At 42.4% G+C, this 25,681-nt stretch overlaps 1 protein-coding gene across 8 annotated transcripts in view; it reads right to left on the bottom strand.

Annotated features, from left to right (window-relative positions):
* The window catches only part of cblb (Cbl proto-oncogene B, E3 ubiquitin protein ligase), a 174,848-nt gene that overhangs the window by 110,098 nt on the left and 39,069 nt on the right, over nt 1-25,681 (bottom strand). For all 8 annotated transcript variants that reach the window (XR_013969943.1, XM_080867435.1, XM_080867433.1 and 5 more), the window contains 3 exons: nt 9,190-9,327; nt 8,611-8,698; nt 7,134-7,265 (listed from right to left, as the gene is read on the bottom strand). Coding sequence is in view for 7 of the 8 variants with exons in the window: in XM_080867435.1 (XP_080723561.1) it covers nt 7,134-7,265; nt 8,611-8,698; nt 9,190-9,327 (358 nt within the window). In the remaining variant the exon portion in view is untranslated. The remainder of the gene's footprint in view (nt 1-7,133; nt 7,266-8,610; nt 8,699-9,189; nt 9,328-25,681) is intronic.

The raw sequence follows: 25,681 nt of genomic DNA, 5'->3' as shown, positions 1-25,681 counted from the left end.
TATTAATAATACAGCAGCCCCTCGTTTATCGCTGGTGTTACGTTCAAAAAATAACCTGCGGTAGGTGAAATCCATGAAGTAGCCAACTTTATTTTTTACAATTATTATAGATGTTAAGACTGTAAAACCCCTCACTACTTGCTTTATACACTTTTCTCAGACAGGCATGAACATTTTCACACTTTTCTCTTTTGTTTAAACACTCTTAGAGTTCAAACCTTCGTAGAAACATAAGTCCAGGATTATGGAATGAAACCTAAAGGTGCATTTGAGGGTGCAAAACGTTTCGTCGGCATTGTTGTGTTTGTTTGGGAGAAAACTTACAAACATACAGTATAGCACTTCAGAGTTACACTGCTAGCGATCGAAGATTTATGTAAATTCGACAAGCTAAACGCATTCTGTACTGTACAGCAGGAGTCCCCAACCTTTTTGCACCACAGACCACTTTAATGTCAGACAATATTTTCAGGGAACGAAAAAATACAACAAAAGAATAAAAAAAAGAAACTGTGGTATTTCGTAAATATAATAATAAACGTGACTTGAGCTGTGCGCCAGCAACAATGACAGTGACATCCTCCTCTCTGCTTCTTAACGCTCTCTGGTCGCTATGGTAACGCGTAAATAGTTCTTTCAAAATAAGACACACAACTACAACCATACATTTCACACTGGAGGATCAACTCTCGCGGAACGGTACCAAAAGACTCACGGACCGGGACCGGTCCGTGGGCCTATTAGGGACCGCTCCTGTACAGGAGACACTGGACTAGATTGATTGACAATGGTCTACAGCAATCAGAACGCACAACACGATGTACTGTAAAAAAAAATAAAAATCAGCGAAACAGCAAGTGTCACTTTTGGCCACAAACAATTTAGGGGATGGTGAATTTTTTTGAACAAACCCAGAGTGTTAAAAAAAAACCCCACTTAAAACCATTTTTATTTCTCAGCAGCATCCATAGTAACAAAAACGCAATTTAGTTTTCGCTGTCAAAGTCGATTTAACTGAAGTTACGTGTTTCCGGTTACTGTGGAGGTCATGTGCTTCCGGTTACTGTGGAGGTCACGTGTTTCCGGTTACTGTGGAGCTCCACAGTGGCTGCAGCCAGGTGCTCTTGGAGTGAAGCGGGAAAATAGTGCGATAGAGCAGCGGTCCCCAACCTTTTTTGCGCCACGGACCGGTTTATGCCCGACAATATTTTCACGGACTGGCCTTTAAGGTGTCGCGGATAAATACAACAAACTAAAACTAGTACCGGTACCGGAAAAAAAAATTATTCATAACACACGTGAAAAGACCCAGGAAAACCGAGTAAACGATAAAAACAATAACAAAATAACGCTGAACACCGATAAAAACCCTGAAAACTATACATTTCACACCTGAGCCTCAACTCTCGCGGCCTGGTACCAAATGCATCACGGACTGGTACCGGTCCGAGGCCCGGGGGTTGGGGACCGCTGCGATAGAGCGAGAAAGAAAAAAAACCCCACAGCTCGCAATAAGGAGCCGGCTCGCGCCGTTCACCTCAAAGATCCGGCTCTAAGAGCCATTTCGTTCGCGACCGACACATCACTAGTAAATATAGGAAAAGTTAATGGAGTCTGGCTAAGTTGATACCAGCACACGAAATATTAGCTCGGAAGTTGGCTGTACTGGAGCATGAGAAATATATGCTTGTGAGTACGATTATATTCTGTGTTCATGTTAAGCATGTGATGTAAAATGGTTTGTTGACTCTCATATTTGAAGCCGGCATGTTAGCTGCACTGCCTATGCTAATTGTGTTAGCATGTCAATAGGAAATTCCATTATGTGTTAGCATCAAGCCAGCGGGATTTGGAGTTAACATGTTTTCATTTATTTTTCTTGGTTATATCAGCTGCAATTTTATTTGTTAAGTCTTCAGTCAGTACCTTGTAATGTGAGAAATATATTATGCTCCAAATGTATGTTTCAATATGTTTTTTCTTATGTTTGTAGTTTCACAGTGCCTTCATTAGGGAGACAAATAAACCCTGCAATGAGAACTGGAAGCCTTTGCCTTTCCTTTTGAAGAACTGTTTATCTATCTTCCAAACTGGGCATCAACGTACAGGGAGGGCAGAACACAAGGTATCTCATGTGGTGGCATAACTCACACTGTCTCACTGCATGTGGACGATTTGTTGTTATATGTAACAAATCCAATCACATCTACCCCTGAAATCCTCAGTCTTACAGGAATTTGGAAGCATATCTGGATACAAACTAAGTTTAGCTAAAAGTGAATACTTCCCCATCAGTAATAATGCAGGAGAATACCCCAATCTGCTATTTAAGTTGTCTACCGAGTCCTTTACATATCTGGGTGTAGAAGTCACCAAATCCTATGACAGTCTGTTTAAAAGTAACCTCACTCCTCTATTGGAACAGTGCAAACAAGATGTTAAAAGATGATCTATTTTACCATTATCTCTCATTGGGAGAGCTAATTCTGTAAAGATGAATATTGTGCCAAAATTTCTGTATTTATTTCAGGTGTTACTAGGGCTGGGCCATATCATACCGTTCACGGTAATACCGGTATAATGTTGGGCAATGACAAGAAAATGAAATATCACGATAGAATATGGCTAAAAAGCGCATGTGCAGTGCATTTGTTTTCATACGCACATGGCGAAAAAGGCACGGCGGCGACGGAGAATGACAAGGGCGAAAGCGGATCGTTGAATGAAACCGATGAACCAGAATTGGTTTGTAAAAATGCTGCAACTTCAGTGGTGTGGAACTGGTTTAGCTTTCCTCCGTCAGATACACAACAAAGCACTACTTTTGGTAGAGCATGCTAGAGGACCGTCATTATTACCGTGTTTTTTGGAAAATACGGCACACTTAAAATCAATCATTTGATTTTTCTGAAAATCGACAGTGCCCCTTATAGTCCCGTGTGCCTTATGTTTGAATTCTGGTTGTGTTTACTGACCTCGAAACGAATCTGTCAAATGTTTTAGTACGACTTTGCTAAGCTACGAACCCGCACCACTTGATGAATTGTCGGAGCATTACGGCTATCGTAGGCAGGAGCCTGGCGGAGTGATACGTACGGTGCTTCAACATAATATTTCCGTTTTGCGTGTGTATAAGCTCTTTTTAAGTTTTGTGGATATTGTACTTGCTTATGCTGAGGATATGTCGGCCAATTTCCACTGGAAATGCCTTTTGGTTAAACTGTCAGCAAGGAATTTGCATTTGTACTGATACATTTTTATATAACTTTAATGCAAAAAACAGTTGCTTGTTTAAGTGAAAATACATTGATGGGTTTTTTTTGCACTAATAAAATTGTGGAGTTGTAAAGTATTTTGTCTAGTGTCAATTATCGTCAGTTATATCGTTATCGCAAATTTTCAAATCTATATCGTGATAAATATTTTTGGTCATATCGCCCTGCTCTAGGCGTTACCTGTTTACATATCACAATCTTTTTTCATGTCATTTAATCGAATGGTTTCTTCATTTATATGGAATAATAAAACGCCTCATATAAGAAAAGCATTTATGGAAAGACCAAAAAATTTAGGTGGGCTGTTACTGCCAAACCTGCACACATACTATTGGGTGGCAAATCTCAATACCATCTCTCTATGGCTAAAGGACTGGAATGATCAGATCCCTGCGTGGCTACAGATTGAAAGAGTCACAGGCAGGCCGCATTCACTCCCAGCTTTACTCTGTGCACCCCTACCACCTCTAGTTAATAATGTTAAAGATAACATAATTGTTACTCAATCGATAAGCATTGTAAATCAGTTTAAAAAAAACATCTGGGTATTCAGAGTATTTCTATTCACTCTCCAATAATACATAACCATCTTTTTCAACCACCCCTAATGGACGATGGCTTCAAAATTTGGCACGACGGGGGCATTCAGAGTATTGAGGATTTGTATATTAATGATACGTTTGCTAGCTTTGAACAACTATCTAGGAAATGTGGTCTGACTAATAACCATTTTTTGCGATACTTGCAAATCAGAGATTTTATACGTAAAAAGGTTCCTAATTTTCCTACTCTCCCCCCTCCTTCCTGTTTGGATTCTATACTAAGGGTCAATGAGATGAAAAAAGGCACAATATCATTTATTTACTCACATATCATGGACAGCTGTAACCTGTCTATTTCATACATTCGAGAACAGTGGGAGAATGATTTGGGTACCCAGCTGTCTGACGAAGAGTGGCATATGGCTCTTACCAGAGTCCATTTGTCTTCTATATGTTCAAGACACTCCCTAATACAATTTAAAGTGTTACACAGTTAAACTAGCAAAAAATATTTCCGAACATCGTGTGATAGATGCAAACAGACTCCAGCTACTTCCCTTCATATGTTTTGGTCCTGTCCGAAAATTGCTCCTTTCTGGTCATCATTTTTTAAAGTCATCTCTAAAGCCTATGCCTATAACATCTCGCCTTCCCCCTTTGTGGCAATTTTTGGTTGTTTCTCTGGTATCGCGACTTCTGTTCCCCCTGCCCATTTACAGAGGGTCATTGCCTTTTTGTCATTATTAGCGAGACGCCTGATTTTATTTAAATGGAACCTTGAATGTTTTTGTCTGCCCTAGAACAGTCCTGTAAAAACAATTGAGAGGTGCACCGCCCTTTTTTTTGTTTTTTTTTGTCTGTGTGTGTGTGTGAGGGTTTTTTTTGTTTGTTTTTTTCCCTTTTCCTGTCTTGGCATTATCTGTCTTTATGATCTGTGGGGATTGTTGTTTTGTGGTTATCTGTAGAATAATAAGGATGCTATGTATAATAATTGTAAAACTACAAATAAAGTGTTAAAAAAATTTTTTTAAGCTTTTCATTTATGTTTACCCTCTTATAATGGCGTGGATCTCTTAACAGATCGTTTTAATAATCATTGTCTTTCTATTTTAGATAAAGTCGGTCTTGTAAAAACAGTAGCTCCTTTTTCATTCATCGATGATTAAATGACAGTATTTGCTGTTCACCTTCTTGTTAGAATTGCGAGAGCTGCCTATTTTTCAAACCTGGTTTTGAAGACCAGAAGTAACTCCTTACTGTAACTCCTGCTGTACCTGCAGTCCCAAGTTTTTTAAATGAAGATTGGGAAATCTTTCTCTCCAGCTACTCCATATACTGTATGGCTGCAGACCTCCCAAGTACAAGCTGGAGGTCACCGCCTGATAAAGCCAGAAGAGCCACATCTGGGAATAGCAGAAACATGATCCAGAGGCCACCAAAGTACACATCTGCACCTAGACATTTTGTCCATAAAAGTTATGAACATAGTCTTGAAGGAGGGTGGGCCTGGTGGAGTCCAACTCTCACTGGGAAATGTGCTCACTTACTACTGGCAATGCGAACCAAGTTTTTCTATGGTTATGCTAGGAACAATCCCATAGTCCCAAGGTAATCCCCACAGGATGCTGTTGGGGTGCTTAATGTAAATTGTTATCTTGTTTAGGAAATATGTTATGGGATAATTAATTATAAATAATGAATAAAACATTTCATCATTTTCCATTTTAAAGATAATTTTTAAATATAACTTTAATTTACTGTATGCAGTGGTCCGCAGTTCACCTTTTGCCGATTTTTTTTGTGCAGCTTTGCATGTTCCCCCCCCCCCCCCCTTTTTTTTTTTACAGAGCATTGTGTTCTGCGTCCTGATCAGCTGTGGACCATTGTCAATCAATCTCCTCCGTGCTGTTTCTCCTGTTAAGTACAGAATGCGTTCAGCTTGTCAATTTTACATAAATCGTCGATCGCTAGCAGTGTGACTCCGAAGTGCTGCACTGTATGTTTGTAAGTTTTCTCCAGCAAACACAAAAATGTCGATGAAACGTTTTGCACCAAAGGCAACCGTGGGTGCCTTCGGTTTTATTCTATAATACTGGTCTTATTTTTCTACGAAGTTTTGAACTTTTAGAGTGTGTAAACCATAGAGAAAAGTGTGGAAATGTTCGAGCCTGTTGGAGAAAAGTGTATAAAGTGTGTAGTGAGGGGTTTTACAGCTATAAAACATCTATAATAATTGTAAAAAAAAATAAAGTTAGCTACTTCGCGGATTTCACCTATTGTGGGTTATTTTTAGAACGTAACTACCGCGGTAAACGAGGGACCACTGTACATACTGTATATATACAGTACATTAAATGGGAAGGAAAATGATAGGTTTAAACACACACTTTATAGCTCTGCCAGTGTTTGGTATTTTATATGAATAGCCTAAAGCATTCTAGAGTTATAATGAAAATGGGAAACCATGGACTCATTTTGTATTAACTTTTCAGCAGTGCATTTTAAAGAAGTTATTGTCCGACTCTTCAAGGCTGTAAGCTTGGCTGTTAGGTGCATTTGTACAAGCCATAATGTGTTTGTAGTGTTGCAAAAAACACTCAAAGGTCCTGTGAATGTTTGCCACATTTTTGGTCTTGTTTTAAGCCCCTCAGAGTAAAATGTGTAGACTGTCACATATTATTATGTGTTATTAATCTGCCCAGAGATTAATAACATCAGGGTCAGTGCAGAACTCTAGCAAGTCTGAAGAGACATGACTACAACACCATGGTCAGCGAAGGGATACGTATGAAAAAAGGGAGAACAGGACATGCTAATGACTCATATGAGAGTAACATTTACAGACACTGCTCATACAGCTTTCAGCGCACAAACAAGAGGCACAATAAATACACTACTGTAGGACAGGTTGCTGTGAGAGACACTACATACAAAGACAACAGGAAGCAGAAAACCACAAGGAGAACCACAAGCAGAAAAACTGGAATATATTGTGTGCATAGAGTCTCAGTTTTCACTTCTGTTGATATGTGGAAATTCAATTTGGACATATTCATGTGTACAGGGAAGGAGTAAGGAAGAGAGGGGGGGGTTTGTTGGACTGACTGCTGAAGAAAGCTGCTTTGACTGTATTTTTCAGAAGTCTTTTCAAACTTTATGCAGGCTCATTAATGCAGGCTCACAAATAAAACATTATATTACCCAACTGGACAGAACATTTCTCAGTGTGACAATGAACAAATGCATAAACACATGCAATACCACCAATATTTAATAACTTTGAAATGGACTTCTGTGATAAGATTTGTTACGGTACCTGCCAGGCAGTAAAACAGGAAGTACACATGAGGTGACCGCATGGTTCAATCTTGATGTCTTTGTCATTCTCAGCACAGATCTTACAAAGCTGAAAGGTAGAGCCCATTTCACAGTACAGCTCATACTGCTCCTGTTCATGCAGAAAATACTGCTGTTAGTCATCAAATGGCATATAAAAGTCATGAGAAACATATAAACATGCACTATCCGTACAACACACGTTTCCCATCTCGTCTTGTACAATGTGTTTTTCTTCTCTCACTCGTTCAGAGCTATTCCATAACCTTTTATCTTTAAAGTCCCAAATTTTATTTGGGGATCTAACTGAATAAGTGTTCAGTTCAAAAGAAAAAAACATGTTTTCTCATAGTGAATGGTGCTGCACCAAATTCACAGAAACAGACTATTTTTATTGGTTTAATTTTAAAGGCTTCCCCCTGAAAAACCAAGTCTGATTTGTCACCATTACTAAACAAAAATAAGTACAAGAACAGGTATAGCTGTGTAAGAACTGCTAGCTACTAAAAACCTACAATTTATCTGTACAGTTTTGAAACCACAGAATAATCAGAATTTCCACCCGAGTCAGCATGTAGCATAAACCAAAATGGTTTTAAGCATTTTCTAGAGAAATTTTCCCAAATTACTTCCATTGTGACCATTTAATAATCTACCAAGAAGAAAATCGCTTTTGTAGCGGAAGCCTTGGTGGAGCTATGTTTTCAGTGATGTTTTCAATGATGCAAGCAAAAACTACCAAGCCAAATTCCATGAAATTGTGCAGTGATGTAAATATTTGAAAAAGAGGATCTCATTGGATGGTGATGTAGAACTGGATAACTTTCTTAAAGTGGCCTTGTCAGATAATACTCTTGCTGGTGCAGGAAAAACAAATAAATAATAAGCAGACTGCTTGCTGGGCAACTGTCATTCACCTTTGAAGTTTCCCAGTATTCCCTAACTGATCTCGTTTGGAATAATTTTCTCAGAAAATTAAAATGTCAAAGTACAGTGAACACTACACCATTACACATGAATGAATAAACAAACCACTAGTAAAAAGTGGTTTAAAAACAACTTTTATGTACTATTTTGAAATTGAAAAAATGTGGTTTCACTTCTAGAAAACTTAAAGTTTTTGTCACACTATATGGAAAATTCAGTTTTGTAATAAATCAGAAGTGAGTATAAAAAGCCATTGATTTGTATTACCTCATTTAATACCACACTTTTACACAGTGATTTTCAACATTTAATAGTTTGGAGAGGCTGTAAGTCATGTCGATTTACTGAATGCTGTGAAACACAAAGTCTACCTGGCGAATCATACTACTCACCGAAATGTCACAATTATTTATGTGCCATTACAAGTGGGAAATTTGCAGAGTATTATAAATTTCTCCACGTATACATGTTTTTTTTCCCAGTAACATAGAAATGCTTACACACACACATAACCACACAGACAAACCCACTTGTGTGACTTTGATGTGATCGTGAGGTGTCGGCTCACATAAACCAGTGAGGTCAGGATTGTAACTGCGACCATCTGGGAATAAGTAGCTGTGAATTTAAAGCAAACAACCAAACAACAAAGAACAGCATTTCATTATATGTTATATTTATAAGAGTTTAACTTGTGCACAATTCAATAATCATGAATTCTGTCTAGTTAAAAACAGTGGGTATAATTATGTAATGAGTAAAGTGAAAAAATGGATTAGTAGTACTGTTTGTATCAGTAATATAACCTGTTTTTTCCACCACTTGAATTAAATATATATGTCTAACTTTTTTGAAGGCTTTTAATATTATCAGGTTTATTGAAACAGACAACATCAGATAAACACTTCTGGGTCAAAAACCCTTTCTTGATCCATATATATAAACCAGAGATTAGCAACAAATCTCTGGTTTGCTGCTAAACATTTAAAGCGAATCAGATGTGACCACTGAAGATACAATTTGTGACTTTCTGTTTGTAGAAAGCGACAAGCTCACCACATACCTGCAGAGAGTGAGTTAGAAAAAGAGATGTGTGACAGGTTACATACAAGCCCTCCTTGTAGCCATCGATTAAAGCCTGGAACAGCGGTTTGTTGTTGGGAATGGTCTGCAGTATGTTTCCATCAGTGGTCACATAGCCAATGGCCCATTGGCCCAAACGTGTACAACTCAGTCTGAAGATGTAACTATTAGAGAAAGAGAAAGATATGCATGACTCACACTAAAAACATCACTGACAAGGAAAAATCTGGTAACAACTGAAAAGAATGCAGTGACTACTGGCGAGTCAGTGACACCTTGGAACGATGGCATTAAGCGCAAATCAGGCTTACAACAGAGTCTGTGTCTTCTGTAAGGTGGCCCCCCAAACAACACAACACACAGGTGTTCACTCTGTTGAGAAGGAGGCCTGGAGTCACCCAAAGTCAACTTGAGTCTGGCAATGATATGGTCCAAATTATAGAAGCAACCATGATAGGAGATATTGGCAGGAAACTTCAAGCCATGGCAACAATAGGTTCAGAGGAAAAAAGATGAAAAATATCAAAGAATGAGAACGGGAAGGTGAAAATCAAAAGACAGTTACATGTAGGCTTGACACTATATAAATGTCATGGTTACAGGTTTTGGACTTTTGAATTATTTATTAATCATTTAAAGCTCCACTGGAATTCTTAGTATGTATGTATTCGTACACACACACACACACACACGCACGCACGCACGCACGCACGCACGCACGCACGCACACACACACACCTGTAGTTTATATTAGGGCTGGACGGAACTAGTTTAGCCTGGAAACTAAACTCGATCTTGGACACTGGTTATATTAAACAATTTCTTTCCTCTACTGGCTGTCAAAGAAAAAGAACAACAACAATAACAATGACAAATAAAAATAAACTAAAAAATAAACAACTTATCCCATTATCTAAAATACATTGTTGATGTACCACAAAAAGGTACCCCAGACCTGATCAAAAATATCTTCTCTCCCCTTAACTCTGTGCGTAACTTGCTCATATAATGCCATCTTGGACATTTGTTCAGTCCATTCCCTGAAACAACAGGGGTTAGATGACTTCCAGTGACAGAAGTCATCTAACAGAATCCATGGATGGCAGGCTTTTGAGTGTCCTTGCAAAGAAAGGTGGCTATATTGGTCGCTGATTTGTTTTTGTTTTGTTTTTGAATGTCAGAAATGTATATTTGTGAATGTGGAGATGTTATATTGGTTTCACTGGTAAAAATAAATAATTTAAATGGTATATATTTGTTTTTTGTTAAGTTGCCTAATAATTATGCACAGTAATAGTCACCTGCACACACAGATATCCCCCTAAAATAGCTAAAACTAAAAACAAACTAAAAACTACTTCCAAAAACATTCAGCTTTGATATTAATGAGTTTTTTGGGTTCATTGAGAACATGGTTGTTGTTCAATAATAAAATTATTCCTCAAAAATACAACTTGCCTAATAATTCTGCACTCCCTGTATAAACCAACACGGGATCTTTTCTCTGAGTGAAAAAGACCTCTTAAGGTGTAGGAGCCACAAGACTTCAATCGCAACGATAAAAACGATAAAAAATTGAAATATCGCGATAGAATATGGGTAAAACATGCCTGTGTGTAACATATGTGTTAAATACTTGTGAATTTCACCCAAAACGCATTTTTTTTTGGATTAAATATGTCATTTTTGCATCTCGGTCTCCTACCTGTGTGATCTGAGTCTGTGTGCGTTCGTGTGTGTGTGCGCTGCGTGGTGACGTAGGCGCGTGCATGTGTGCCCCGGTCACAGCTCCTTTCAGCATGGCCGGAGGTAAGTCACTGCCACGTTGCTCTCTGTGAATTAAAGTTTGTTCAGACCCCAAGCTGCAATGTGAATACAGCCGAACCGCCGCGTTTTTGTTTGTCATTAAGAGACTCATTCGGGATAAGTTTTGTGGAGGGCGGAGTTCGCTAATATACGCTTATAATGAGTTTTAGCCGAGAACGCAGCTGAAATGCTAGCATGCTAAGTTAGCCTGATCGGCTTGAGAGCATACTCGCGGCAGTCTTTTTTTTAACAGCATGCACTCTTTTTTCCTTCATCAGGAGAGGTGTACTGGCAGTCGCGTGACACACACAGAACAGACACATATTTCTGTGTTGCAGGTATGGAGGCGTAACACTTGAACGGGTTACATTGGTGCCGTGACCCTTTGGATTCATCAAGCATCGACGTCATCTCGATCACCGTGGGGAGCTCTTCGCAATTGCCCTTGTTCCAAGTTGGTTGCTTTTCCTAACTTGTGTGGGACTTTTTGAATGAGCTTGTACATTTAATCTGCTCAATTCTCATCCTGAATAACATTAAGTGTTAGTTACCAATACTGTGTTTGCTTTTGTACAGTTGCACTATTTGGAATCTTGTTTCTTGTGATTGTGCTTTATTCATCTTTATGGAGTCAGCATCTGGTTCAGAGGCAACTGGTGTTCCTGATGGGGAGGTTTCCTCTAATGTTGGTTTGGGGCGAGGGTGGTTTCCTGGGGATGGGGTTCAGACACCTAAAGTTGGTGTGTCATTTGCTCCCAAGTTTTGTTCCACTCGTCTCCAGGTTCCCCCCTGTGACATTCAGACCCCGCAGACAGCTGCCAATGCTGAGTTGAGTACACTCATTTCAAATTTGGCCAATCAGATTGGTCAGTCCATTGCAGCCCAGCTGCAGGGTGATAAGGGGACCAGTATGCCTACTGAAACCTCTAAGGCTGAGTTTTCAGGGGTGATGGCAGTGATAAATTCTCCATTCATGAATGGGTTGAAATGATGGAAATGTACTTTGTAAAACGCAACACACCAACAGATCAGCGATCACGTGACATATTGGCTAGGTTGATGGGGAAGGCTAAGGATGTAGTGAGGGTCACCCTACGTCACAACCCCTCACTTGACCATGTCCAGGTTCCTGAATTGATATTTGACATTCTGAAACAGCACTTTAGTGTACTGACTTACTCTTCTATGCCTATGGCTGACTTCTATAACACCAAACCATTACAACATGAGGGAGTGATGGAATATTGGATAAGGCTAAACAATGCTATTGACTTTGCTGACGAGTGCTTGCGTAGGCAGGGGCGTAATGTTGAGGATCCAGGGCGTGAGGTCTCGATGATGTTCATCAAGTATTGCCCTGACCCCATCGTCTTGAACAGGCTCAGCATCAAAGCAGCTGAGGAGTGGACAACCACTGAGGTTCAAGAACGCATTGATAGCTTCCAGCGTGAACTCAGGGCACGCAGTCAGGGCAGTTTCCACACCTCACAGAGGAGAGAGGTTAGCCACAACTGCTCTCTTGTGCCTCAAGAAGCGATGGCATCACAGCCTGTGCAGGAGAGTGTCGGCTTGCAGTCTCAGCCTACAGCACCAGCCTCAAACCTCGCTTATCAGCTTTCGCCCACAGCAGTTTGCTTCACTCCTGTTCTAGCTGATGTTTCGACAACCTGTCCTTCTGGGACATCAGTGTCTTCTTGTCCGGTGCCTACACCTACTCCTCAGTTCCAACAGTCACCAACAAGCCCTGTGACCACTCAGTCTAGTCAGCAGTCAGTTGGTTGCGAGCTTGGTTCGACTAACACCCAAGCTTTTGACGTGACTGGCATGCGCGCTCTGATCAGCCTCTTGGATCGCGTGATTGCATGTCAGAATGTGCAGACTGCAGCCCCTGCATCTGCACCTTCACAGCATTTTACCCGCAGGCCCTTTCTTAAGAAGAGTTGTCAGGTCTGTGGCAACACTGGTCATTCCACTCACATGCACTGCAGGAGAGAGAATCTCTGTCTTGCATGCTTTGCTCCTGGTCATTGGAAAAAGGACTCTCACGGTCGTCGTGAGGGACGAGAGGCTGGAGCTGTCGCGAGGCAGAGTTGGCCTTTGGAAAACTGAATCGCCCACACTTGGAGAGGGGCAGTGTGGGGGATGAACCTAATACCCTCAATCATGATGAATCGGATCTTGAATTTCTTTATGTCAACACCTGTTCAACAATTCCAGAGGGATACCGTGTCGTGGTTCAGGGACCAGCAGTAGTGCCTACATTTAGTGAATTGTTCTACACCCAAGTTGCAGTGAATGACAAGGTTAACTTGAGGGGCATGATGGATTCCGGGTCCATGGCTTGCACTATGAGTGAAGAGGCCGAGAAGTCACTTAGAGAGGCTGGAGCTCTTGTGAGTGGACCGCAGTCGGCCGAACGTATTGTACTGGTTGGCTGTGGTGGGAAGCAGACCCACCCAAAGTGCATTTATGACTTGACACTTACTGTCCACAGTGTAAAATGCATTGTACCAGTTTTGGTAGTGTCGGGCCAGCGTGATGAGCTCATCATTGGCTCCAATGTCCTCAAGTACCTGATGCGAGTTATGAAACATTCTGATGACTATTGGAAGCTTGTGTCTGTGGGGAGCAAGCACTTGCTTCTTGACTATGAGCACTTCTTGGACATGATGTCGTGCACCACTAGATGGAGGGGTGAGGAGGTTCCTGACAAAATTGGCACTGTGAAACTGCCTCGTGCTGTGACACTACTCCCACAGTATGAGCATCTGGAATGGGGCAGGCTGCCCAGCAATGTGCCAGTCTCTCCAGGCAGCACGATTATCGTGGAACCTTGCACCTCTGGGTCTGGGCCGAGAGACATTCTTGTTGGCCGGGTGATCACATCCATGTGGGGTGATCGGTGGGTGCCATTGAAGATGACCAATCTCTCCTCAAAACCGCTAACCTTGAAACGCAACTCGAGGGTTGCTGTTGTTTCATCTTGCCTTGCGGTGGAGGACCTTGATTTCCAGCAGGACTCCTGCAAGATGGCGAGTATGGCCCAGGTACCAGTCAGTGGGCCAGCCGCTACTGAGGCTGTCTTGAATGACAGGTTGTGCTCCCTAGGTTTGGGTGATCTTGACATTGACTTAGCCAGCTTACATTCAAAGAGAGAGCTTGTTGAGCTAATTGAGCAGTATGAGGACATCTTCTCTAGACACCCGCCTGACTGTGGCGAAGCTAAACGCTTTGTACATCGGATCCACCTGACTGATGAACGCCCATTCCGCATGCCTTACAGAAGAGTACCCCCTGCTCACTGACATGGAGGAGAAAGGGATTATTCGCAAATCCATCAGCGAGTATGCATCCCCCCTCGTCATGGTCTGGAAGAAGGATGGTGGATTGAGGATCTGTACGGACTTCAGGTGGTTGAATGCGCGAACTCTTAAGGATGCGCACCCACTCCCTCACCAAGCAGATTGCCTTGCCGCGCTTGGGGGCAATGCCTTCTTCAGCATGATGGACTTAACCTCTGGGTTTTACAACATTCCAATGTGTGAGGAGGATAAGAAGTACACCGCTTTCACAATGCCTGTTGGCCTGTACGAATACAACCGGATGCCACAAGGGCTCTGCAATAGCCCAGCTTCATTTATGCGCATGATGCTGAACATCTTTGGTGACCTCAACTTCACCAGTCTGCTCTGCAACTTGGATGACCTCCTGGTCTTTGCTCCCACTGAAGAGGAAGCCCTCTGCCGGCTCCGAGCTGTTTTTCAAAGGTTGAGAGACAACAATCTCAAGCTGAGTCCAAAAAAGTGTCATCTGCTGCGGAAGTCAGTCAGGTTTCTTGGTCATGTCATCGACCAGACCGGAGTCGCTGTGGACCCAGCTAAGGTGGAAGTGATTTCCAAGATGCCAAAGGAGGCTCTAATGGAGAAGGATGGTTGCACTCCTTCTGTGAAAAGGATTAAGTCCTTTTTAGGAATGGACTTTTTCTATCAGTGCTTCATTCCTGGTTGCTCAGCCATTGCCAAGCCTCTGTTTGCTCTGACGGCTGGCCAGAAGAGGAAGGGACGGACTAGTCAGGCTTAGAGGGGTGCTGGCATGTTCAGGAAGTTGACTGCTGCAGATTGGAGCCCTGCATGTGACAAGGCCTTTCATAAACTGAAGGACGACCTCCTTAACTGTGCCGTGTTGGCTCATCCTGACTTTTCACGACCGTTCATTTTGTCTGTGGATGCTTCTCTGGATGGACTGGGAGTGGTTTTATCACAATTGCCTATCGACGGGGACAAGGCACGCCCTATTGCTTTCGCGAGCAAAGCGCTAAGCAGGTCACAGCAGAGATACCCAGCCCATCGCCTTGAGTTCATGGCCCTGAAGTGGAGCATCTCTGAAAAGTTCAGCCATTGGTTGAAGGGGCACAAGTTCACAGTGTGGACTGACAACAACCCGCTCGTTCATATATTGACCAAGCCCAAGCTGGACGCTTATGAACAAAGGTGGGTGGCCAAGCTGTCATCCTACAACTTTGATTTGAGATACATCCCGGGTCGAAAGAATGTTGTAGCAGATGCACTCAGTCGTGACCCCTTCACCTATTCTATTGGTGGGCGCTTGCTTCAGGAGCCCTATGAGCACTTGGTGCGGAATGGAGAAGGTGCGGCGGCTCATGAGGTGCAGGACGCTTTCAGGTTTGGTGTCCAAAATCTTCAGGTTGCCCAACAACCTGTTCCAGCTCTGACCTCAGAAGATTCCTACAGTTCGTCGGAAGTCACAGCTACCTTGGTTCACCATGATTACTGGGAAACCGCTGCGGAGAATAGAGCTGCGTCCCTTCTCCACCTTGTTCAGCAGTTGCAACCAGTTGGCAATGAGGTACTGCCTTCACTTACCATACATGAGCTGGAGGACCACCAACTTCAAGATCCTATCATCTCCGCTGTCCTGCCACTCGTAGCCTGCAGGAGGCGCCCTTCCAGGCGTGAGAGACATGATATGGATTCCAGGGCACTGGCCTTATTGAAGCACTGAATTTACGGGCGCAGGCCTTGAAAGGTGTCCACGATTTGGCAGGGCACCAGGGTCAAGTTCGGACCCTCCACCTAGCAAGGCAACGTTTTTTCTGGCCCAATATGGAGAGGGATGTGAAGGAGCATGTTCGGTGCTGTGGAAGGTGCATACTTGCCAAGACTCCAGAGCCTGCAGCACGAGCCCCATTAGAGAGCATTAAGACCTCTGCTCCCATGGAGCTCATCTGCATTGACTTTTGGTCAGCAGAGGACAAAAAGAAGCGCTCTGTTGATGTGCTTGTGGCGACTGACCACTTCATGAAAACGGCCTTTGCTTTCCCGTGCAAGAATCAGACTGCCAAGCAGGTTGCCAGAAAGTCATGGGACTGTGTTTTTTGTGTATATGGTTTCCCTGAGCGTATTCACTCAGACCAAGGTCCCAGCTTTGAAAGTGAATTATTTTCTGAACTCCTGCAGATTTCGGGCGTTGCCAAGTCTCACGCTACTGCTTATCACCCTATGGGCAATGGTGGCACGGAGCGGTTCAACCGCACACTTGGCAACATGCTGCGCGCTCTCCCTCTCAGAGCCAAACAGGAATGGCTGCAGCAGATTCAGACATTGACCTTTGCTTATAATGCAACTGTTCACAAGACTACTGGATATGTCCCATTCTACTTGATGTTCGGCCGTGTCCCACGACTACCGGTCGACGTTATGTTCAAGTCTGTTTTGCATGATCCCATTGTGGTGGACTTTAACAGCTACTCCAAGCTTCTTCTGTCATACTTGTCTGAGGCTGCCAAGATCGCCCAGGAGCACACCAGCAATGAGCAGGAGCATCAGGCTCATCAATATAATAAGAAAATCAAAGGTGTGTCTCTGAATGTTGGGGATCGCGTCCTGCTTGCCAATAAAGGCGAGCGGGGCAAGAAGAAACTTGCAAACAAGTGGGAGCCTCAGGTTTATACTGTTGTGGAGAGGCATCCCAGGACCCACATTTACAGGATCAGTGACTCTTCAGGCCAAAGTAAGGCTGTACACAGAAACCTTCTGTTGGACGTGAGTTTCCTTCCTGTTCAGGATTCATTGGGAAGTCAGTCCCTGGACGTTTTCTCCAGTGAGGGGGATCTCAGTGCTTGTGGGGATCTGGAGGATCCTGGCAGTCTAGAGACAGAGTCTACCGCAGCAAGGACTTCCTTGTGGGTCCTTTCGGATTTGAGCCATGGAGTGGATGTGGATTCTGTGGCAGGAGAGCATGCCTCACAGGCCACGGATCGTCGGCACGGTTCATGTGATGGTGCAGATGTGGACAATGCCTTACCTGACTCTCAGACTTGCACAAGGCACACTTCAGCAAGCCCTTCTGGTCAGGCCCAGCACTTTGCTCTTCCTACTCCGGTTGACTGTTCCGCTACCTCTGATTTGACACAGTCTGGCACAGTTTCTGCTCCAGGTGCCTGTCATGGGGACGCTGTTGTTCCGCAGACTGTTCCTGTTTCTGGCTCAAACATGAATCAGACCTCTGGTCAGCCGTATACTGGGCAGCCATCCAACTTGCCAAGACATGACCCTGACCATGCCAATGTTCGAGGCAGAGTGGTTACCAGAGTAGGTCGGGTGGTAAAGTCAGTCAACAGGCTGACAGAAAATATGGTCCAGAAGCCTATTACATGGGGCCTGTTACCGCCACGGGAGGCTCGGCCTCTGACATAGACTGTTTTTGGTCATCCCATTGCATATTATGAATGTGTTGTATTTGCTTGAGGCATCATGACACCCGCCCTGTGCGTCTTTAATGGGACCACGTTTGATGAGGTGTAGGCTGCACCTTTGTGTTCTGAAAGGGTTGGAGGCCTGATCAACCTATCCAACTTCTTTTAATCCATTTACGGATAGTTTTTTAACTGAACTATGGGATAAGATCCTTGGGTTGCCTGGTCCGGAGGTGATGGTAGTTCAGCATCGTTGTGCCTCTTGGTATTGCAGTACCATTCAGATGTGTAGTGATTTTGGTGAAATTCAGGGGGGGTGAATGTAACATACGTGTTAAATACTTGTGAATTTCACCCAAAACACTTTTTTTTTTGGATTAAATATGTCATTTTTGCATCTCGGTCTCCTACCTGTGTGATCTGAGTCTGTGTGCGTTCGTGTGTGTGTGCGCTGCGTGGTGACGTAGGCGCGTGCTTGTGTGCCCCGGTCACAGCTCCTTTCAGCATGGCCGGAGGTAAGTCACTGCCACGTTGCTCTCTGCAAATTAAAGTTTGTTCAGATCCCAAGCTGCAATGTGAATACAGCCGAACCGCCGCATTTTTGTTTGTCATTAAGAGACTCATTCGGGATAAGTTTTGTGGAGGGCGGAGTTCGCTAATATACGCTTATAATGAGTTTTAGCCGAGAACGCAGCTGAAATGCTAGCATGCTAAGTTAGCCTGATCGGCTTGAGAGCGTATTCGCGGCAGTCTTTTTTTTAACAGCATGCACTCCTTTTTTCCTTCGTCAGGAGAGGTGTACTGGCAGTCGCGTGACACACACAGAACAGACACATATTTCTGTGTTGCAGGTATGGAGATGTTCTCATGTTTTGGAGATGCAGTCTTTCACTCGTTTTTATGAGTACAGTGTTGTATTGCCTGCTAGATGGCGGTTATTAATATAATTGTACTGAAGTATAATGTTTGAACTATAAGTACCAGAATATTGGATCTTGGTCAGATATTGTATTTATCTGACTGTTTATTTGTTTTTGAATTATTTTGTTTATTGTTCTTATAAGTTGTTTTTGATGTTTTTTTAATGACATATTATTTATTTTGTGCTTTTTGTTTTTGAGAGCTTAAGTTAATGTTTTAAAACAATTTGTTGTATTTGATTTATTATATTATTGTAGTGTTAATGAAGCTGCAGACACAGCTCCTTTCAGCATGGCCGGAGGAGAAGTGTACTGGCAGTCGTGTGACACACACCGAACAGACACTTACACTCAACAAAAATATAAACGCAACACCTTTGTTACTGCTCCCATTCCCCATGGGATGGACGTAGAGACCTAAAATTCATTCCAGATACACAATATAACCATCCCTCCCAAACAGTGGTCACAAACCAGTCCAAATGTGTGGTAGTGGGCACATCTGCCATATTGAGATAATCCATCCCACCTCACAGGTGTGCCACATCAGGATGCTGATCTGACATCATGAGTAGTGCACAGGTGTACCTCAGACTGCCCACAACAAAAGGCCACCCTGGAATGTGCAGTTTTTTGCGCTATTGGGGGTCTGGGGTCCCAGAACCGGTCAGTATCTGGTGTGACCACCATTTGCCTCATGCAGTGCAACACATCGTCGCATGGAGTCTATCAGATTGTCAATTGTGGCCTGTGGAATGTTGGTCCACTCCACTTCAATGGCTGTGCGAGGTTGTTGGATATTCGTGGGAACTGGTACACGCTGTCGTATACGCCGGTCAAGCACATCCCGAACATGCTCAATGGGTGACATGTCCGGTGAGTATGCTGGCCATGCAAGAACTGGGACATTCTCAGCTGCCATCTGCCCTGAACAATGTGAACCATGATTCATCCGTGAAGCGCACACCTCTCCACCGTGCCAGATGCCATTGAATGTGAGCATTTGCCCACACAAGTCTGTTACGGCGACGAGCTGGAGTCAGGTCAAGACCCCGATGAGGACGACGCGCATGCAGTTGAGCGTCCCTGAGACGGTTTCTGACAGTTTGTGCAGAAATTGTTTGGTTGTGCAAACCAATTGTTCCAGCAGCTGTCTGGGTGGCTGGTCTCAGACGATCTTGGAGGTGAACCTGCTGGATGTGGAGGTCCTGGGCTGGTGTGGTTACACGAGGTCTGCGGTTGTGAGGCCGGTTGGATGTGCTGCCATATTCTCTGAAACGCCTGTGGAGACGGCTTATGGTTGAGGAATGAACATTCAATGCACGGGCGACAGATCTGGTTGACATTCCTGCTGTCAGCATGCCAATTGCACGCTCCCTCATTGCTTGTGGCATCTGTGGCATTTTGCTGTGAGACAAAACTGCACATTCCAGGGTGGCCTTTTGTTGTGGGCAGTCTGAGGTACACCTGTGCACTACTCATGATGTCAGATCAGCATCCTGATGTGGCACACCTGTGAGGTGGGATGGATTATCTCAATATGGCAGATGTGCCCACTACCACACATTTGGACTGATTTGTGACCACTGTTTGGGAGGGATGGTTATATTGTGTATCTGGAATGAATTTTAGGTCTCTACGTCCATCCCATGGGGAATGGGAGCAGTAACAAAGGTGTTGCGTTTATATTTTTGTTGAGTGTATTTCTGTGTTGCAAATGTGCAGTAAACAGCCAAAGACCCAGTACTGTCGCCTGCCTCTTACTTTCATGCCAGAACACAACGCAAGAACAACAGGCGTAACACTTGAACGGGTTACATGTTCAGTGGCCGAAAAAGCATGGCACCAATGGAGAATGAGAAGGGGAAAAGCGGATCGTTGAGTGAAATGGACGAACCAGAATTGTTTTGTAAAAATGTTGCAACTTCAGTGATGTGGAACTGGTTTGGTGCTTGTCCGTCAGATACCCACCAAAGCACATTTTTTGTAGAACATACAAGCGGGCTGTCGTTATTACCGTATTTGTCGGACTATAAGGTGCTCGTAAAAGCCTTTAATTTTCTCAAAAATCGACATTGCACCTTATAATCCAGTGTGCCTTATATATGAATTCTGGTTGAGTTTACTGACCTTGAACGGATTCTATGTGGTGCACGGCGCTCAAAAATCTGTCAAAAAATGTTTTAGTACGACTTTGGTAAGCTACAAAGCCACACCACTTTGATAGATTTTCTGGGCATTACGGCTCATGGCCTCGCAGAGTAATCTGGTCCCAAAACTCAGTTTGCTTCAGGTCCCAAAGTCAAACAAACACTGCAGCACACTTAGAGTTAAAAATTGTCTAAATTCTGTCATCTTTTATTAAAGTGATCAGCATTGCTGCTTTACCAGGTGTAACAATTAAGTTTAACATCCAGGCATCCATGAAAACTGAACTTGATAAAACTTAAGGGTTCCTAATGGTTAGGGACAAATGCAATCGCATGGCTGGATGCTGTAAACGAACCAAGCTTCAGTCAGGAGAACAACTGAGAAAATCCTTCCACAATACGAAGTTAATCATTAAGATACCGCAACAACATGGGAATAGAGAAGCTGTGATAGAATACAGCATTAATGAGTCAATGGTACAGAAGTGGAGGAAGCAAGAAGAATGAGTTGAATAAACTTTGAGTTATCTGACTATATATATATATATATATATATATATATATATATACATATATATATATATATATACATATATATATATATAGGGGTGCAACGATACTCGTATCGATATTGAACCGTTCGATACAGTGCTTTTGGTTCGGTATGCATATGTATCGAACAATACAAAATTTTTAATTTATTTTATCAACTTTCCTTCTGACGATGCTGTCTGTGGACAGTGCAGCCTAGGCGGAGTAGTCGAACGCAGATTCACTGAGCGCAGGGCAAGCTAGCGAGACAGAAGTTAAGCTCTCCTTGCAACATGGCAAATTGAACCTCCCCCACCCTCATTCAGATGTGGCGTTTGGAACTATTTTGGTTTTCATGTGACGTATGACCCTGAAGGTAAGCGCGTCATGGACTAAAGTAAAACAGTATGCTGGATGTGCCATGCAATGCTCAATTACATGGGTGGGAGCTAGTGTGTTAGCGCAGTTAGCTCGTTAACGTGTTGGCTGTCCAGCCCCATGCACGCCCCGCGGTAGCTTGTTAACGAAGATTTGCCGTGTTGTGGCGTTAATGTCATTTCAACTAGATTTACGCTGACAGCACTAGTGGGAACACAACGAATATGACTGCACATTTACACCGACATCATCCAAGTGCAAAGACAAGTGGAAGCAGACAAAAACAACAAGCAGCATGCTACAAACTTTACCCGAGTCATTTAGACAGCCGTTAGCACATGATTCTCCTTATGGGGACCTGATATGTTTAATATGCTGCTGAGAATATAGCCCAGAAGAAGCGTATAGTATAGCTTTTATTTTGGAAAGAGCCATTTCTCTGTAATAAACTCTCTTTTCCAAAGATGAGGGATTCCTCAATCAGATACAGGGCTCGCAAAATCGCTAGCCCGACGTCCATTTTTCCAGTCGGGCTACCAAAATCTATCTCTGCCCTGCCCGTCGGCCTATTGTAGGAAGGAAAAATATATGTCAATGCTTTTGCATTCTTTCGGAAATGTAGCTGGGTAATTATGTCATTGGCATCGGTGAGCCACTGTCAATATGTGACATATTGAAATCGCGTTTGAATTTGCGCTTGTTTTTTGCTTTCACTTTGCAATCGCGCGGACTGTGAGCGACAGCACTGATTGGTGAGTGATGATAATTTGCGCACCAATTCCTCTGACATCGTCTTATCAATCGTTAGCTTGCAAACATGACAAGCAAACATGACAAGTGAAATCTCCCGCAGCAAGCTTAAACATGTGAGAGGTTGATCGCGCAGAGAATCGCTGAGCGTTATGTGAGTGCGTGTGTAAAAGCAGCAGGATATATATTTTAGTTCTGCTGAGCCAAATAAGACAGGTCAGGGTGAAGAAGTGACAGCCAAAGAAAAGCTTACCACAAAACGGAAAAGTTATGACAAATCAGACTATAAGGCAAAAAGAAAGTGCAGCTTTATGGTTTCATGGACAAAAGAATTTCTGTGGCTGCAATATGACAAGCTAAATAACCAGGGCTGCACATAAGTGGTCCGCAGGTGCGCATTCGCTGTCAAAATAAAAAACGCACACAAGATAAGAACTTGCAACGCGTGTTTGCGTACATAAGATTTTCAGGAGGAGGACAGACATTTGTTTAGAACTCTTAAAGATGTCGAAGAAGCTCCTTTAAGCAATTACTGTGATGTTCCTCCACCTCCAAAGAAATGTCAGGAGTCCGAACCACAAAAGAAGCACGTATTCTTGGAAAAGTAGTTGCAGGAGGTGAGCTGGCTTCAAACAAATGATGAACGCACAGAGATGTGGTGCGGAATGTGCCGTGAAAATGTAATAAATGACAAATTAAAAAGGCATGAACATTTTTTTTTGTATCGAAAAAATATCGAACCGTGACACCAAAGTATCGAACCGAACCAAACCGTGAATTTTGTGTATCGTTGCAACCCTAATATATACATATATATATATATATATATATATATATATATATATATATATATATATAGTTTGTTATTTATTCCTACTGTCTTACCATTTATATTTTATTTCCACACAGCTTGTGTGGAACACCCATAATTGTGTTGTACATATATAATGACAATAAAGAGCTTTGTTTGTCTTGATCATTGTCTTGAGGTTTTGGTTTCAGTTAATATTTTGCTTAGGGATTAGTAGAGTTGGATTTCTCGAGACCGGTCTTGGTCTCGAGACCGGTTTCGAGACCACTTTTACGTGGTCTTGGTCTCGTCTTGGTCTCGACTGACTTTTGTCTTGGTCTTGTCTTGGTCTCGAGTGACTTTGGTCTCGGTCTTGGTCTCGGTCTTGCGTTCTCAAATCGACATAGTGTTCGGGAGATTTGGAGTCAACCATCAGCGGAGCGAGGGGGTGGCTTACTGGGCTTAAGCCCGGGTCATTTTTTCAGAAGCATGGGGTCCTTTTGGAGTGTAATTTGTTAGTTAGATGCCTGACTGACAACTGTATAAAACAAAAACAATACAAGAAGCACAGAGTTCAGGCACTAGGAGCACAGCACCCATGTGAGTGAGGGGGGAGAAGCTGCTGCCTGCGAGTTTGCTGCAGACAGAGGAGAGCTTAAGTTTGACCAGGTACCAAAGCAAATCATTCGTACTGTACAAATAATGTAAATATGACGGTGTATCACAAAAGATTGATATCAAACTGATCACTTGGTTGCGTTACTTGCTCTTCGAGTGAATCAACAAATAGATAAATAAAAAGCCGAACAACAATGCAAATTTTTTAGAGAGTCTTAGCTTACATTTCATATTTTCAGTTGTTACCCTCCACGGCTAAACAAACTCTCTAAATCGGTTTCAGTTGTGTACTGATGAACACAACAATGGACATAAGGAGCTTCTTTCAAAGACAAAACTCAGGTAGATGTTATTTTATATATTATGCTTTGTATGTTGTTCAGTATATTTCTATGCAAAACAAGAGGAATTTCAATACACAGCAGTATATTCACAGTTGAAACCAGATATCAACATACACTTTAGGGAGAAAACATAAAAACTTTTCTTTTTACTGTTAAACATGAATTTAGAGTAAACTTGTTTTGTTTTAGATAAATAAATGTTGAAATATCTTTGAATTAGTTAAATGTCAGAATAAAGAGAGACAGCGCTGTCTATTTTAATCACTTTCATCAAATTTAGGAGTACATATACACTAAGTTAATTAATACGAAAACGCCAGGCGATTCCATTCTGAGCTTAAGAAGCTTCTGATAGGTTAGTAGAGTCCATGTGAGTAAATTGGTGGCACACCTGTGGATGCATATAAGGCCCCCCAACACACAGAGCCTGTTTCTTTGACATGGGAAAATCAAGAGATGTCAACCAAAACACCAGGAAAAGAATTGTGGACCTCCATAAGCGTGGCTCAATTTTGTATACATTTTGGGTCCATTTGCAATTAAGGAATACAGACAATTTCTCTCTTTACTCTTAAAGTTAACAAATATGTTTTTATATTTATCAATCTAAAAAAATAAACATTTAGTGTGATTTGATGTTACAATTGAAAAAGTGTTTGTGTTTTTATCTGAAGAGCATGTAAATATCTGGTTTCCACTGTATATTTGATGATGTTGGTGTTTGGCTTGATTGTCAGCACAAAGAGGGAGAGAGAGGAGCAGAGAGGGAGAGAGAGAGGAGAATGAGGACAGAACAGAGATGGAACAAGAGCAGGTGAGACACATGTTAGTCAAATGGTTGTTTGCCAAAACTCATCAGAATATGTATCTAGTACCTAGTGTAACTTTTTAGATACCATTTGTTACTTTTCAAATTCTATATTTATTAAGTTATGCAGGCTTGTTTGCACAACAAGGCTAAATAATTATATAAACTTTTCTGAATCTAAATAGTTTACTTTGGTAGAATTAAAAAATAAGTGTAGTGCAGATCTATGATGATTTTTAGTGCTACTATCATCTAGTTTTGATTCTGGTTCTGTTTTGATTAAGTCCCAAGTAGTCCTGATTTTGAACTGTTGTAGTCCCGTTTTAATTCCGGATCAGTTCTGGGTCTGGTTGAATTGGGGTTTAGTCCCTGTGTCTTGATACAGCCCTGACTTTGTTCTGCCTTGCTGCTTAATTAAAAAAATAGTTTAAGGCGTCCTGCATATGTGACATATATATATTTTTCCTACATGAAGTCATTCTTTTTTGAACAAAACTCAAAAAGGAGCCTAATAATCTTTCAGTCATTTCTACCCTCACTTAATTTCCTTTCGCTGCTCAGCTCTCACACAGTGGCTCAGCTATGCTCCAATCCCTCCATATTGTGGCCAATCACATGCAAGGATATAGGATAATATCATTATGTGAAAAACAGAGAGGGTGAGAGATGCGACAGTCAAGTGCAGCGTGTGTCTGTCCTCTCAGTAAG

This window comes from Rhamphochromis sp. 'chilingali', assembly GCF_963969265.1.
Source record: "Rhamphochromis sp. 'chilingali' genome assembly, chromosome: 19".
Taxonomy (NCBI): Eukaryota; Metazoa; Chordata; class Actinopteri; order Cichliformes; family Cichlidae; genus Rhamphochromis; species Rhamphochromis sp. 'chilingali'.
This window is presented reverse-complemented; position numbering and strand designations above follow the sequence as displayed.